Consider the following 17360-nt stretch of genomic DNA (forward strand, 5'->3'; position numbering starts at 1 on the left):
AATGCCAATAAAATTTCACCTGTCAACATCATTAATGAAATTTTTTTGTTAGATTTTTATTATTAGAAATACAACTTTAGTTGAAATTACTCCCAGATATGCTAACAAACTGACTACATGAAAGAACTAATAAACTATCCTTATGAGTAACTCCTAAATAATTTTGTTTTTCTAACTTAGGGTGCAGCTTTACAGTAGAATCCCCTGTTGAATAAATAATCACAACTGATGGTTCTCTAGCAACTGGCAATTCATATGGAATATCTCATTGATATTACAACAACATTGTGAGACAGGTGCTATTAACTCAGGCCAATAGGGACTTAGGCTCACAGAGTTCACGTGATCTACCCAAGGAACACCAGTAGGCAATGATAATGTCAAGATTCAAACCTGAGTCTTCTTAGTCTTCCTCGATACCCAAATACTTCACAACAATGAATGCACCAAAATTAGAAGAGAAAATCAACGCAGCTGCACCCTTTACAGTTACATGACAAAATGTATCATGTTTGCCATAGTGACAAAAAATCTCTGAAGTACAATCTAGTATGATGAATAATGAAAATTCAAAGAGAATATATGCTCCACTTCATTAAGCATCAGAATTACTAATAATGTACCCAGTGGGTATGTTAAAAGACTTCCTTCTATACTTGGCCAGATGTCTCAAAGAGAGCAACATGGTTAAAAGGAAGGCAGGAGAAAAGATAAGGAGAGAAATTAGAAAGAACTACTACTCCTGCAAGCAATCCAAAATTTCATCATGAAACAAAATAATTCTAAAAGATGAACCAAAGATACTTCCTGAATTTGGGAATATCAATTTCGAGAATAACGCTAGAGACAAAAGCATGAATTATACACTTGTTACACTTATTATACTTCATACTGTTATGGGATATGGGGAGCGAGGAGGAAAAGAGGGTTGGATAAGGATGCTCTTAAGCATTCACAATCTAGAGGAAAAATACAGCAGATGTGAAGGAAGATTCAGAGAACCACTCAGCGCTACATTCTCTACCAAAGACTTTCAGTGCCACAATTCAGAGAAAGATGCAGTTGGGAAGGATTTGGACAGGTGGAAAAGAGAAGGATCACTAAGGTGGGGGAATAAGATAAGGCAGGCCTCAGAGGATGGGCAAGTACACATAACTGTAGGGGAGGAAAAGAAAACCAACCAGACTAGTAAGCAGGTGGAATATTGGGGTAACTAGAGAAGAAAGACAGGAGGAGACAGAGCTAGGCCTGAAAGCAAGCCAAGAATTTGATTAACTAGGAAAAAAAGCACTATAAGTTCTGAAACAGAATAGCACAATAATGTTGAATTTTAATAAGGCTGCATATTATTTATAACAGAATATGTACAAAATGCATAAAATAGAATAAAGAACTTGCGGAAAGACAGGCCAGTTAAAAAAACCTTAACAACAATGCATGTATAAAGTAATACAAGCCATAGTACTAAGAACAGACAAGGTAAATCCAAGGGTTATTTTGAAAGAAATACCATAGGATTTTGTGAGAAACAAGAAGTAAAAAAGTCAAAATATAGAAGGATCAAAAATTATTTCCAAGTTTCTAGCTCAGGAAACTGATCGATCAGCAATAGATCAAAAGAAACAAGATAGCTGAAAAGAAATAAATTAATACTCAGAGAAAAAGAGAGTTTTTTTCATGCATATTACATGTATTTAAGTATGAGGTCAAAAAGTAAATCTTTCATTTTCCAATATTGCACAAAGTCTTCAAGATATTGGATGAACAGCATTTTTTTCTGTTTCAAAATATATAAAACTTAAATCATCAGAAGAGTTCTCAGTTTCACTTCCAAAGAAAGCCTGACATGACACATAAAGACATCTGATGAGGCTTTTCTATTATCCTAAGTAGCAATGGAAAAAATTACCTTAAAAAGGTAATGAAACTGAAAGATTAGTGGTGAAATTTCTGAATAAAAATTGAGATTTTATTATATTCATAATAGAAGTTTCCACCTACTCCATTTAGTCATCAAAACTGTGATCTTAAATACAGAAATACCTACAGTGACACTTCTTAGTTATTATATCTTCTCGGAACAGCGGGATACTGTCAGCTGACAAAAAGGAAGAGCAGTATCCATGGCAAACAACAGACCACTTACAGGAAGAAGCATGAAATGAAAATGCAAGCAAAGCGTTACTGGTAAAATCTTTTCTCACCTTTGCAGAATTATCTTAAAAATCTGCCTGTGATAGAGCCACTCAGTTGAGGTAAATAATGAGACAAAGTGTTAAATGTGTTGAAAGAAAACACATACAAGGTTTGTTTTATAAATCTGATTATTAAATTTAAAATTTTTTTAATTAAAAAATGTTTTAACTGGCCTATAATTTTTCGTCCTCATACTGTGTGTCTGGGGGATCGAGGTTATACTAGCCTTATACAATGAGTTGGAAGAAATAATTCCACTTTTTCTGTCCTCTGAATTCAGTTTGTGGAGGATTAAAATTATCTATGCCTTAAAGGTTTGGCAAAACTCATTTTTAAAACTGTACCAAGTGTTTTCCTAGCAGGAAGATTTTTACTTACTGACTAATTTCTTTAAGAATTACAGAACTGGGACTTCCAGGGTGGCGTAGTGGTTAAGAATCTGCCTGCCAATGCAGGGCACAGAGGTTCGATCATTGGGCCGGGAAGATCTCACATGCCGCGGAGCAACTAAGCCTGTGCGCCACAACTACTAAGCCTGCACTCTAGAGCCCACGAGCCACAACTATTGAGCCCAGGTGCCACAAATGCAGAAGCCTGCACACCTAGAGCCCATGCTCCGCAGCAAGAGAAGCCACCGCAATGAGAAGCCTGCTCACTGCAATGAAGAGTAGCCCCCGCTTGCCACACATGCAGCAATGAAGACCCAATGCAGCCAATTAATTAATTAATTAATTAATTTTAAAAAGAATTACAGGACTACTCAGCTTTTCTATTCTTTTTTCAATCAATTTGGTCTTTCACACATTTCAAGATTCATGTGCATTTGAGGAACACCACCTCAGACCACTAAACTCCTATCACCTCCCAAATTATGTGCTATTCTTGTCCAATATTTCAGTTTTCTTTTTTTAACCCCACGAATTAGACATTTCGACGCTGGTTTTACAGTCAATATTGTTTAGATTTTCTTTATTCACCAACACTTTCTGCATTGCAGAATCTCTCCTGAGATCACTCTCCTTCTCCCTAAAATTTATATCCTTTAGAAATTCTTTTAGTGAGGATGTATTGGTGGAAAATACACTCAGCTTTTGTATGTCTGAAAATGTCTATTTTGCCCTTACTTCTGGAAAATAGTTTTGCTGGGTATGGAATTCTAAATTGACAGTTATTTTCCCTGGGCATTTTGTAGATATTCTCCCACTCACCTCTGCCATTCATGGTTGCTGTTGAAAAGATATTTGTTAATCTACTCATTGTTCCTCTATAAGTCTTTTCTCTCTCGTTGTTTTTAGGGTACTGCTCTGTCTCTGATATTCATCAGTTTCTCTGATATATCTAGGTAATAATTTCTTTATACTAGTCTGCTTGGGATTTTCTGTTTCCTAGATCTGCAAATTTATATGCTTAACCAACCCTAGGAAATGCTCAGCTATTATCTCTTTGGATGGTACCTCTTCCCACTCTATTGCCTCCTTCTGGGATTCTGATTAGACAAATTTACATGCTGACAAGACCAGCCACATAACTGGCAGGCTCAGTGCAAAATGAAAATGTGGGGTGCTTTGTTCACAAATTATTTAGAATTTCAGAACAGTGAAATCAGAGCATTGAACCAAACATGAGGCTCTTCTTAGTGTGGGGATCTCTGCACCTGCATGAGACATATGCCCACAAGTCCCTGACTTTAGAGCAGCAAGAACAGCGATAGCATGCAGCAACGAAGACCCAGTGCAGCCAATAGATAAATAAATAAGTAAATAAATACATAAATAAATGTTTCTTAAAAAATAAAATAAAATAAAAATGATGAGCATGAACTATCAATAGTTGAGTGCGGACTGAATGAATCAATCAGTATAAAGCACTTCACAGAGTATTTGGCAAGTAACAAGCTGTCCATAAATGTTAGGGTTTTTTTTAAAATACTGTGTCCTGTGTAAAAACTGAATTAATTTACATACCCAACAGCAGGGTAAGAGAGATTGGTTCTTCTTGATCCTTACCAATTCTTTTAAATTTTCCCTTTTGTATTTCTTCTATGAATGCTTTATTCACATTCTTTGACAGTTCTCCTGTTGGATTCCTTATGCTTTTTAGAGTTTAACTGATTTCTGTACTGAGGATATCAATCCTTTGTTATAAGGATATCAAGTATTTTTTTTTCCTGAGATGGGGAGAAAAAGAGAATTAAGACTTACCTCCAGTTCCTAGGACCTTTAGGAGCTCAAAATTTTCAATCCCCACCTTCTCTGCATGTCCTGTTAAATTAGCTAAAAAAGAAAAAGAAAAAATAAATAATTAAGGGGATCAGAAATAGGAGAGGGCCCACAAGGGCTTCTGAGGTATCAGCAACATTTCATTTCTTGACTTGGGTAAGGTCAAACCAAGATTCATTTTATAATTATTTGTTAAAATGTATAGCTATGTTTTGTGTAATTTTCTGTATGTTATATATTACAACAAAACTTTTTTAAGCAACTATGTATCATTTGTATCAAAGGTTAATTTAAAAATAAAGTGGTAACAGACTCTACTGTACTGACCAAATAATCTGAAAGTGAACACAAATTCTCATATATAGATAGATATGTAGCAGAAAGAAAATTGGACAGATTTAGAAGAGGCATTCATTTATTCCACAAACATTTACTGACTATAAATGCCACTTCCAGGTTCTAGGCTGGGCTCCACTCCCATTTCTGTCACTAACCACTTGAACATGACGCAGCCTATATTGATTACGTGACCAGCCTGCATCTCATTTTCATCATCTGAAGTGAAAGCATTGGTCTCAGTGACTTCTAAGATCTCTGCCAGCTCTAAAATTCTAGGACTATGTTTAAAAATATAAACTCTTCAAAAACAGATTCTGTAATAAATAAACAAAATTAGGATATCTTATAACTGAGCATTTTCCAGAGTATATTCCAATGAATTCTGATCCTATCCTATGACATGTTAGTAGGTGTTATGTTTGGGGGAAAGGTGAGGAAAGAGTGCTCTGGCAGAATAAATTTGGAAATAGTTAGCTTAAACAAAGTCTAATGAGTTTCATCAATGCCGAACCTCACAGATCCTGCACCATAAAAATATGCATGTGTATCTTCAAGATTGAGATGCTTATATATGTCAAATTTATTGGACCACGAATTACTTTTCATGGTCATACCCATTCAAATTGTGTGAACCAGGATGTGAGGGCGATCTGGCTGCGACATCTGTCACCCCATTGATCGCCAGGGTTGATTCGGCTGATCTGGCTGGCTAGGCGGGTGTCCCCTTCCTCCCTCACCGCTCCATGTGCGTCCCTCCCGAAGCTGCGCGCTCGGTCGAAGAGGACGACCTTCCCCGATAGAGGAGGACCGTTCTTCGGTCAAGGGTATACGAGTAGCTGCGCTCCCCTGCTAGAACCTCCAAATTGTGTGAACCAGCATTCTGTGATTAGAAAGACATGATTATGAAAGGCTTGGTCCAAATTCTAGTTCTACCACTTAAAAGCTCTGTGACCTTGAACAAATTACTAAACTTCTCCGTTTCAGATCCCTGTAGTGTAAAATGGGGATAATAAAAATGCCTACCCTCAAAGCATATTGGTGTCTGCAATTTACTTTGAAATGTATTTTTAAAAAGATGGATTGATGAACGAATGTAGGTATGGATAGATAGGTGATAAAGAAAATACAACGAAATGTTAATTGCAGAATCTAGACAGTGAGTTTAAGGATGTTCAACACACAATTGTTTCAAATTCTCTGTATTATATTTGCAAATGTGCATAATAAAATGGCAGATAATAAAATAATACCTACCTCACAGGGTGGTGATGATTATGTGAGCTTAATTCATACAGTGTTTGCTGTGTTCCATTAAGATTATTAGTGTTTGTGAATAAATTAATGCTTTGGGACTACAATTTTAAGAAACTCAGACCCAACTAAGAACTTCTAGAATTAAAAGTTTTGGGGGGGGGATAAGTAATTTCAGTGTCTTTCCAAAGTTTAACTAAATGCATAACTTTAAAAAATATTTTAAATTGCGGTCAAAAACACATAACACAAAATTTACCATCTTAACCATTTTTAAGCATACCATACAGTAGTGTTAACTATAGGTACATGGTTTACAACAGATCTCTAGAATTTTTTCACCTTGCAAAACAAACTCCATTGAACAACTCTTTTCCCTCTTCCAAGCTCCTGGGAACCACCATTCTACTTTCAGTTCCTAAGAGTTTGATTATTAATGCATCATTTCATAGTGGGAACAAATCTGTGTATATGGCCCAGGCCTCAAGTTCACACTGGCTTCACTATAAATCTAAAACGAATGCCAAAAACATAGGTAGTATCTTAAAGGAAACACACAATAGCGTATTCTCCTATAGCACATCAAGCAGATTATAGTAAAAGCCAAGCTCACAGGAAACCATCACTTTTGAAATAATGATTTGGCTCCAATTGAATGTTAAATTCTGCTATTTTATTGTGCAAAAATTTCTGAAGTTTAAGACATTATTAAAGAGTCACAAGTTAAAAATTATTACTCCTGTTTCTCCCTATTGGGAGTCATCTTTTATTTACTATGAGATGTGCAAAGGCCCAGCTTTCCAAAAGCATTGTCCATATACTATTTCTCCCACATCTATATTTGCAGCTGGGCTAGGAAGATAAGGAACTGTCTTTTGATACACAGCCTCTTCAGCCTTTCTTCACTAACCACAGAATTATTCTCATAGGAAACCAAGAGGCCACATATTAATTATACTTGGTTCTACAAAGCATACCATCCAGAAAACCCTGATCATTCACAAAGATCATTCAGATAATCTGTGAAGGCCTGTTTTTGTTCATAACCTACTACCTCTACTATTTGGTTTCTGACATAAATTAACACCTTGCCTGCAAAGGGAGCTCAAGGCTTTCCCAACCTCCAATCCTGGGGGACAAGGAACTGACAGAGCTCAAGATGAATGGCACGGATGCCTTCTGTACTTGGGGGAGGAGTGGTCACTGTGGTAAAGGTCTTCCCATGAGGAGGAGGTGAGCTCTGCTTTCTTCAAGGTATGTTCTCTTTGGAATCTCCTCTCTTGGCCTTAGCTGCTGAGGAGTTTATTTACTCTTTGCATTGCTTTTCTACCAAGATTATTCCCAAGCGGCTGGTGAGTTTATGTGGAGCTTGGGAGAGGGTCTTCCCTCCCTCATACTTCAAGCCCCAGGTCCTAGGAAAACCCAAGAACTCTGGGCTTGAAAAGAGTTTAGCCCTAAGCTTATAAAAGCATGCTTTATGCATTTCAAGTTTCTCTGAGAATTTATCTTTCCTGGTGTTTCCTTGATTAAGAATGGTGAGATTCCAGTGAACAAGCGTAGAGGGCAGTATCTACTTAGGGCAAAGGGTCCCTGTGGCCCAGTGCAGCTCACCCAGGTCAAGGATTCACTTTGGGGTAAGGGACCAAAGATCAAGCTTGTCAAAATGTACTCCTTTGCTTTACTCTGTCCTGTCTCAACCTCGGTTGGGGCCCAAGAAGATGTAAGAGGGTTTTTCATTCAAAGTTCATAACTTACATTAGGGTTCACGCTTAGTGTTGTACACTCTATGGGTTTGGACAAATGTATCCCCCATTGTGGTATTCAGTACCATTCAAAGTAGTTACTGTCCTAAAAATCCTCCATGCAGGTTTTTGTGTGGACATGAGTCTTCAACTCTTTTCGGTAAATATCAAAGAGCACAACTGCTGGATCATGCTGTAAGAGTATGTTTAGTTTTACCGAACTGTCTTCCAAAGTGGCTGTACCAACTCTTGAGTTTACACTAACAGTAAATGAGAGTTCCTGTTGCTCTACATCCCCACTAACATTTGGTTTTTATCAGTGTTCTGAATTTTGGCTGTTCTAACAGTTGTGTAATGGTTTCTCACTGTTGTTTTCAATGGCATTTCCTTAATGACATATGCTGTGGAATATCTTTTCACATGCTTATTCGCCATCTGTTTATTTTCATTGGTGAGGTGTCTGTCAAGGTTGTTGGTCCATTTTTTTAAATCAAGTTGTTTACTTTCTTACTGTTGAGTTTTAAGAGGTCTTTGTATATTTTGGATAAGTCATTTATCAGATCATGTCTTTTGTAAATATTTTCTTCCAGTATGTGACTTGTCTTCTCAGTCTATTGACATTGTCTCTGACAAAGCAGAATTTTTGAATTTTAATAATATTGATAAAGTCCAGCTTATCAATTCTTTCTTTCATGGATCATGCCTTTGGTGTTGTATCTAAACAGTTATCACCATACCTAAGGTCATCTAGGCTTTCTCTATGTTATCTTCTAGGACTTTTACAGTTTTGTGTTTTACATTTAGGTCTGTGATACACTTCGAGTTAATTTTTGTGAAGGATGTAAGGTCTGTGTCTAGATTCAATTTTTCGCACGTGGATGTCCAGCTGTTTCAGCTTCATTTGTTGAAAAGACTTATCTTTGTTCCACTGTATTTTCTTTGCTCCTTTGTCAAGATCACTTGACTATATTTATGTAGGTCTATTTTGGGGCTCTCCATCCTGTTTCATTGCTGTTATCTGTCTATTCTGTCCTCCATAACACACTGTTTTGATTACTACAGTTTGACAGTAACTCTTAGTAGTGGGGAGTGGCAGTCTCCTGACTGTTCTCCTTCAATATTGTGTTGGCTATTCTGGGTCTTTTGCCTAACCATGTAAACTTTAGAATCAGTTTGTTGATCTACACAAAATAATGTACTCGGATTTTGACTGGGACTGCACTGAATCTGTAGACCAAATCTGTAGACCAAGTTGGGAAGAACTGACATCTCAACAATATTGAGTCTTTCTATCCATGAACACGGAATATCTATTTATTTAGTTCTTCTTTAGTATCCTTCAACAGAGTTTTGTAGTTTTCCTCATATAGATTATGCACATGTTTTGTTAATTTATACCTAAGTATTTCGTTTTTGGGGGGTGTGCAAATTTAAATGGCATTGTGTTTTTAATTTCAAATTCCATTTGTTCATTGTTGGTAGGTGGGGAAGCGACTGACTTTTATTAATCTTGTGTCCTAAAACTGTAATAAAGCTGTAATTACTTATCAGTTTCGGAGGGGTTTTTGTTGTTGTTGTCGATTCTTCCAAATTTTCTACATTCTCCATGTGCTTTTAATTTGCATTTTCTTGGTGACATATTGAACACCTTTTTATGGGTCTGCTGGTCATTTGTATTTTTGTGTGTGTGAATTGTCTGTTCAAATCTTTTGTTCATTTTTTATAGCATTGTTTGTGTCTTAACTGTTAGGTTGTAAGAGTTCTTTACATATTTTAAATAAAAGTACTTTGCCCCACATATGTTTTGCAAATGCATTCTCCATTCTATAGCTTGGCTTTTTATTTTCTTAATTGTGTCTTTTTAAAAGCAAATTTTAAAAATTTTGATGAAGTCCATCAATTTTCTTCTTTTACACTCTATGCTTTTTTGGATTCTAAGAAATCCTTGCCTACCCAATGTCACAAAGATATTCTCAAAAATGTTCTTCTAGAAATCTAATAGTTTTAGTTCTTATGTTTAAGTCTATGATCCAATTTGAGTTAACTTTCTTGTATAATGTGAGGTAAGGATCAAGGTTCATTTTTTTCTCTTACAGATATCTAGTTCCAGTACCATTTAACAACAACAAGAAAAAAAAGCCCTCTATTTTTCTTTTTTCTTACCATTGATTTATGCTGGCTCATTTGTCAAAAATCAATTGACCATATAAGTGTGGGTTTATTTCAGAACTCTATTCTGTTCCAAAGGTCTACGCGTAGCTTTAGGCCAGTAGCTCACTGCCTTCATTATCATGTCTTTAAATCAGGTAATATAAATCCTCCAAGCATGATCTTCTTTTTCAAGATTGTCTTGTGTTTTCTTATAAATTTTAGAATTAGGTTTTCAATTTCTACCCAAGAAAGCCTGCTAGGATTTTGACTAGAGTGTTTAAGCTATAAATATTTATTTTCATCTAAACTACTAATTAATAGTTTAATCTATTAACAATCTAATATAATTACTGATATGGTTGGGTTTGGGGCTACCATTTTATTATTCATTTTTAACTTGTCATTTCTGTTGTTTGGTCCCATGTTCCTACATTCCTAACTTTTGAAAAAAATATTTGAATGTTTTTCAGAATTTCATTTCAATTTTCACACTCACAATTTAGCTTTACCTCTCTGCATTAGTTGTATAGTTGTTGCTCTGAGTACAGTATACATCTCTAACCATTCACAGCCTCTCCTTCCTGGTATAGCCATCATACCTTATATGGGATTTATAACACCTATATATAAACTTCACAGACAATGTTATGAGTTTTGCTTATATGATACAATTTATAAAGAAATAAAGAAGAAATAGAGAGAGAGACTTTGGCACTTCTTCAGATACTTAGCGTTTCTGATGATCTTTCTTTTCCAAGGACCCAAAATTCTATCTGGTATCACTTTTCTTCAACCTTGAAGAATATCCTTTGACATTTCTGTTGTGCAAGTAATGAATTCTCTGAGTTTTATCTGAGTCATTCTTTTACCTTTATTTAAATTTTTTATTGAGAAATAATTAACATACCATAAATTCATCCTTTTAAAGTATGTAATTCAGTGGTTTTTAGTATGTTCCCAAGGTTGTACCATCATCACCACTGTCTAATTTCAGAATCATCTTCATTCTTGAAGGATATTTTCCTTTGATATAAAATACTGGGTTGCACGCCTTTTTTTTTCTTTCTTTCTTTCTTCCAGCACTTTAAACATGTCCTTCCACCCTCTTGGTTTATGAAATAAAGTCAGTCATTACGTGGATTATTGCTCCTCTGTCTGAAATATGTTATTTTTCTCTTACTGCTTTCAATGTTGCTTTTTATCTTTGGCTTTCAACAGTTTTGCCATGATGTGTCTTTTTTTTTTTTCTTTTCTTTTTAAAATTTTTATTGGAGTATAGCTGATTTATAATGTTGTGTTACTTTCTACTGTACTGCAAAGTGAATCAGTTACATGTACACACATATCCACTCTTTTTTAGATTCCTTTCCCATATAGGTCATTACAGAGTATTGAGTAGAGTTCCCTGTGCTACACAGTAGGTCCTTATTCGTTATCTATGTTATATATAGTAGTGTGTATATGTCAATCGCAATCTCCCAATTCATCCGTCCCCCACTTCCCCCCTGATAACCAGAAGATGGTTTTCTACATCTGTAACTCTATTTGTGCTTTGTAAATAAGTTCATTTGTACCATTTTTTAAGATTCCACATATAGGCTGTATCATACGATATTTGGCCTCTGTCTGACTTACTTCACTCAGTATGATAACCTCTAGGTCCATCATTTTGCTGCAAATAATGCAAAGAACATTATTTTGTTCTTTTTTATGGCTAATACTCCATTGTATGTATGTACCACATCTTCTTTAACCATTCCTCTGTCAATAGACACTTAGATTGCCTCCAGCCATGATGTGTCTTGATGTAGACTTCCTTGGGTTCATTTAACCTGGCATTCACTGAGTATCTTTTATCTGTAAATTTCGGTTTTTCATCAAATTTGGGGTATTTTTGCCTTAATTTTTCAAATATTTGTTCTCTCCCATTCTCTCTCTCCTTACCTTCTCAGATTCCAATTACATGTATGTTGGATTGTTTGATACTACCTAAGAGGTCCCTGAGACTCTATTCATTTTTCTCTAATATGCTTTCTCTCTGTTCTTCACATTAGTTAATTTCCATTGTTCCATCTTCAAGTTCACTTAGTTTTCCTTCTGGCATCTATTCAACTGTTAAATCTATCCAGTGGATTTTTAAATTTCAAATATTGTATTTTTCATTTCTAGAACTTTCATGTGGTTCTTTTTCATTGTTGCTATTTATCTGATAAGATTTCTTATTTTTTCACTCACTGAGAGCATGCTGTTTTACTTCACTGAGGATATTTTAAGAGCTGCTTTAAAATTCTTGTCTGCTATTGCCAATACCTCATTCATCTCAGGCTGGGATTCAGTTGTTTTTATCTCCTCCTGGGATATACTGCATTTTCTTGATTCTTCATACGTAGGGTAATTTTGGATTGTACCCTTAACATTAATCTTTAACTGTTAATTTGTGAAAACTCTAGATCATTATTCTTTCTCCAACGAGAGTTGTTTCCTTTGTTTTAGCAGGCAAATATCTTGGCTTGGCCTGACTTGACATGAACTACAAATCTGTTTCTTAGAAGGCTGCTCTAGGCCAGTTCAGATTTTATTTAGCCGAGTTCTTCTGAGTCTGTTGTACTCATGCATGGTTCAGGGAGAGGTGTATGTACAAATTTTGTACACAAAACTTGAGGACTCTCCCTCCTCAAAGCCTCTTCTCCTTCTGGGATTCCTTCACTATCTTCAGTGGCCAAGGTTCTCTGACTTTAGTTTTCCAGTTTCTCTGACCAGAGAGACTATTGTTACACCAGAGTCCAAAGAATATGGTCTGTACTTACCCAGGCCATAAAATTAGTGAAAAGGCAATGCTTCCTTCCTCCCCTCCTCCAACTGTGTATGCCCCATAAAAGTCTATCTGCTTCTGCTCACTCTCAAGTGAATGACATTAAACATTGCTTTTTCTATCAAGTCCAGTTTTTATAGTTGTTTTCTGCAAAGTAATTCTCCAGTAGGGGGTCTTATTCTGACATTACAGGAAGCAAAATTCTTCCTACAGTCAACATTATAATAGCAGTTTCTGCTTTTCACTTCAACTACTGACCTAAGAAGATACCTTCAAAGAGCAAATGAAATTTTAAAGGTGATATGATAGAGGCCTATCTCAGGGATCTTGAACTTAATTCCCATATGATTTTTTCTCTTACATAATACCTGTTAGACAAAGTAAGTGATCACACATATTGAAGCAAATCTTTAGGAAGCTCTATCACATTTTGGCATGTGGGAGTATAAATAATGGAAAGATGTTTCTCGTGTTAATGACAAGACACATAAAAACAAATGGTAAATATGATGTTATACAGAATCTAAGCAATAACGAACATATATTCAAGCATGTGAGTCTCAGAGTCTAAATGGTTCTCATGTCTCTATTATTATTTTTCATTGTAACTAGAAGTCTTTGAGCATGAAAGTCTAAAAATAAACTACATTTCTCTTAATTAAATTGTTAACCTAAGAGCAAGAGCTCAAACTTCCCAGCAATATTACTAACATTTATTAGAACAAGACTTAAAATATTTACACACTTTATTTCATCCTAGAGGTACAATAAACATCGGCCACTTACAGAAATCTGTGTTTCTGAGTCATTCACATGCCTTGGTAAACTCCAAAATGACATGCTGATCAGATGGTTTGGAGCTATCTGTATACCTGGGACTAGACTGTCCCAGAAACAGGCCTGTACTCATGAGAGAGAATTGTCCATTGCCTTTCCTCATACATGAATGGAGGTGGTACTTCTTGTGGTTGTAGGAGCTCCTTTTCCTGCGCCAGACATGCTTCTGCCCAACCCCCTGTCTATTGCTCCCCAAAGATAAAAAGAGGTTACTAACCCAATTATTCAAGAGTCCAAAATTCTGACTGGGGACAGTCAGTAGTAGGTGGAGTCTCTGTGTTAAGAACAGTCTCTATCCCAAGGTCTGTTTCTTTTGTCTCAAACTTCTGGCCTGGCCTGATCCTCTGAGAGCAAATGGCCATTCTCTTCATGCCACCCTTCACTATACATAATGGTTGTGGAGGTTCTCTTGGGACCTGATGTTTTCTCTCTAGTTTGTTCTCCCCTCTAAACTTTCTAACTCACACACCTCAACATTCTGGTCCCATGATTATGATTAGATGGGGTTGGGAATTAAGTAGGAGACCTCACCTTAGGCCTTAAGCCTGAACTGCGTGCACCAATGCAGCCTTTAAGAAGCAGGTAGGACTTCCTAGGTGGCGCAGTGGTAAAGAATCTGCCTGCCAATGCAGGGGACACAGGTTCAAGCCCTGCCCTGGGAAGATTCCACATGCCACAGAGCAACTAAGCCTGTGCACCACAACTATTGAACCTGAGCTCTAGAGCCCGTGAGCCACAACTACTGAGCCCATGTGCCGCAACTATTGAAGCCCACGCGCCTAGGGCCAGTGCTCCACAACAAGAGAAGCCACTACAATGAGGAGCCTGTGCACCACAATGAAGAGTAGCCCCCGCTCGAAGCAACTAGAGAAAGCCCATGTGCAGCAACGAAGGCACAACACAGCCAATAAATAAATAAAATAAACAAATTTATTAAAAAAAAAGAAGCACGTATTTTCTTTTTTCTCTTTTTTCTTTTTAAATTTTTATTGGAGTATAGTTGATTTACAATGTTGTGTTAGTTTCAGGTGTACAGCAAAGTGAATCAGTTATACATACACATATATCCACTCTTTTTTACATTTTATTCTCATGTAGGTCATTACAGAGTACTGAGTAGAGTTCCCTGTGCTATACAGTATGCCCTTATTAGTTATTTATTTTATATATAGTAGTGTGTATATGTCAATCCCAATCTCCCAATTTATCCCTCCTCTCCTCCCCCACCTCATCCCCTGGTAACCATAAGTTTGTTTTCTACATCTGTGACTCTACTTCTGTTTTGTAAGTAAGTTCATTTGTACCCTTTTTTTAGATTCCACATATAAGTGATGTCATATGATATTTGTTTTTCTGTGTCTGACTTAGTAAGAAGCAGGTATTTTCTAACCTAGTGTTTCCAATTTCTCCTCTCTGTCCCTTATAACATTACTGTCAGCCACTTAACCATATGCTATAATCACCCAATACTTCATTACTATTATTAATTTGGACAAACTGTTGTTTACTAGCTCAATTAAGAATAATACAAAATAAATATTTAATTTACCTTAAAAAAAAAAGCAGTGTTCTACACTGGCATGTTGGAAGCTCGCTCAGCTTTTACCAATGTGGTACTGAGTCCCACCAGCTACTGTTCCTTGCTGACAGCTCCCTCAGGACTCCTGAGGAATAAGAGTAATTTGACTGGGCAGAGTTGGGCATTTCTAGATTTTTGGCTATAATAGCTTAATGGCACCAAAATCCCATACTCAGCCCCTAAATCCTAACTGAAAGAATTAACTTCTTCCCATACAAACAATGCCTATGAAAACTCTTCACAAATATAAAAATAACAAAGATTATCAACAAACTTTAAAAATGCAGACTAGAGCTACTCAGTTGGTAAGTTGCATGACCATATCAGTTGTTTTTGATGCCTGCATCACATGAGTTATTAAATATTAGTAAACTTCTAATAAAACAATAAACATTTTTAAACTTTTCAAGGTCTACTTTAGGCCTATTTCTTTTCTTAATCAGCTTAGACAGTCGCCTCTCATCAAAAGCATTTTAAGATTTTTTTACATTAATACAATACTAAGTTTAATCGTTTAGAAAGGATAGGTGTGAACAGTTTTGATGCTGTTTTCACAAAGCAATTTTAACCAGTTTTTTTTTTAAATAAAATATTAGGAACTATCCCATTAAAAATCCTCCCCTTCTGGATTAGTGTTATTATCCTACAATGTATACTCTCTGGTTAGGAAATCACTTTTAAGACTGAATTTAACTAAGCCCTTTACAAGAAGTCAATGGTTGTTTAAAAATATGTTTGTCAAAACTCATAAATTTCAATATTTAAATGACTCCATTTAGAAAACAGTTTGATTAATGGTTCTTAAAGGAAAAATCTTGTATTATACAATGCGTATAAAATATTTGATTCTTTACACTATAACTGGATTCCTTCAGTTCCTCCTGTAATATTAATATGGTTATGTGCACTGTGGGAAAATATGACTGACATAATTTTTAAAATAATAAGTTCAGACTAAAAAGATAATTGTCTTTTCCCCCAAATTTAAATAGCTTTTTTGTTTGTTTTTTATTATAAAATAATCCAGGTTCACAATTTAAAAAGATAGACAATATAAATATGCCTAAAGAAGACCTTGAAAATCTCCCATAGTCCCATCCCTGAAAGATAACTATTGTTAATCTTTGGCATATTTTTCTAGGATCTTAGCCCTAAACATATGATTGATAAATGGCTTCTTAACCCAACTTTCTAGGCAATTCTATCACCAAACCACTTGTAATGCACATTATCTATAATTTTTTTTTTGAGGTTGTGAGATATTTAACTTGGAACTACCCACTCTTACGGCGGAAAACAATCAGTAACAACACATTTTTTTATTCTGTTGCCATAGTTTCTGCTAAGCTGCACAAATGTAATTGCACAGAGCATGTGCTGAAATCATTTCATTAGCTCCACTGATTCACTTATGTTAAAGCTAAGAAAAGGCTTAATTTAAAAGCACTTTTACAATTAAAGCAGAAATAAAGAGAATAATGCTTTTGAAGCCATTTCAAGCAGCTCTCTTGGTATATGACTAAGGCACTCATATACCAGATTTTATTCAATGAAATTAACTACTTATTAAATTTTCAATAAGCTGTGAAAATGTAATTTAATAGAAAAGATTATGGAGTCTGTGGGCATTAAGGGGAAATATCATTACCACGTGAAGCTTTTAGACAACCTCATTGAGAATACTGGTCCTCATTCACTCATTTAAGAAACATTTACCAAGTGCCTACTAACACCTAAACTAAGTGTTAGGTCTTCAGCGAACAAGTACAGGATTTGAACTGGCAAAGATGACAGAATGGCTGGGAAATTCTGGACCAGAAGAAGAGCTGGAGCAAAAACATAAGTAGGAATAAGTATTTTGCTAGCAGAGAAGAAGAGGACTGTTCTATTTAGCTACAATAAAAATGTGGGGAAAACAGTAAAAATATTATATAAAATAGGTACATGAAATGAGCTGATTCCAAACCTGGAATGCCAGACTAATTTGTTTTAATTGAATCCATAAACAATAATGGCTCTTGACAAGTAAGGTTTTAGGAAAATTACTCTGGCAGCAGTGTACCCCGTCGCTAGAAGCAAGGAAAGACTCATACTAAAAGCTGGTGAGCTTATTGCAACAAACTAGATGTGTGCTAATGAGGATCTGGTCCGAGCAGAAACTAGGAGCAAGAGAAAATAACGAACTTAAGGATCACTGAAATATTCAATTCAAGAAACATTCGCTGAACACCTGA

The 17360-nt window shown here is 35.8% G+C and overlaps 1 protein-coding gene across 1 annotated transcript in view; it reads right to left on the reverse strand.

Annotated features, from left to right (window-relative positions):
• RPS6KA5 (ribosomal protein S6 kinase A5) overlaps positions 1-17360 on the reverse strand; it is a 168943-nt gene that overhangs the window by 104997 nt on the left and 46586 nt on the right. Inside the window, exon 2 of the mRNA XM_057731682.1 lies at positions 4398-4469. Within this exon, the coding sequence (XP_057587665.1) occupies positions 4398-4469 (72 nt within the window). The remainder of the gene's footprint in view (positions 1-4397; positions 4470-17360) is intronic.

This window comes from Hippopotamus amphibius, chromosome 4, assembly GCF_030028045.1.
Source record: "Hippopotamus amphibius kiboko isolate mHipAmp2 chromosome 4, mHipAmp2.hap2, whole genome shotgun sequence".
Classification (NCBI taxonomy): Eukaryota; Metazoa; Chordata; class Mammalia; order Artiodactyla; family Hippopotamidae; genus Hippopotamus; species Hippopotamus amphibius.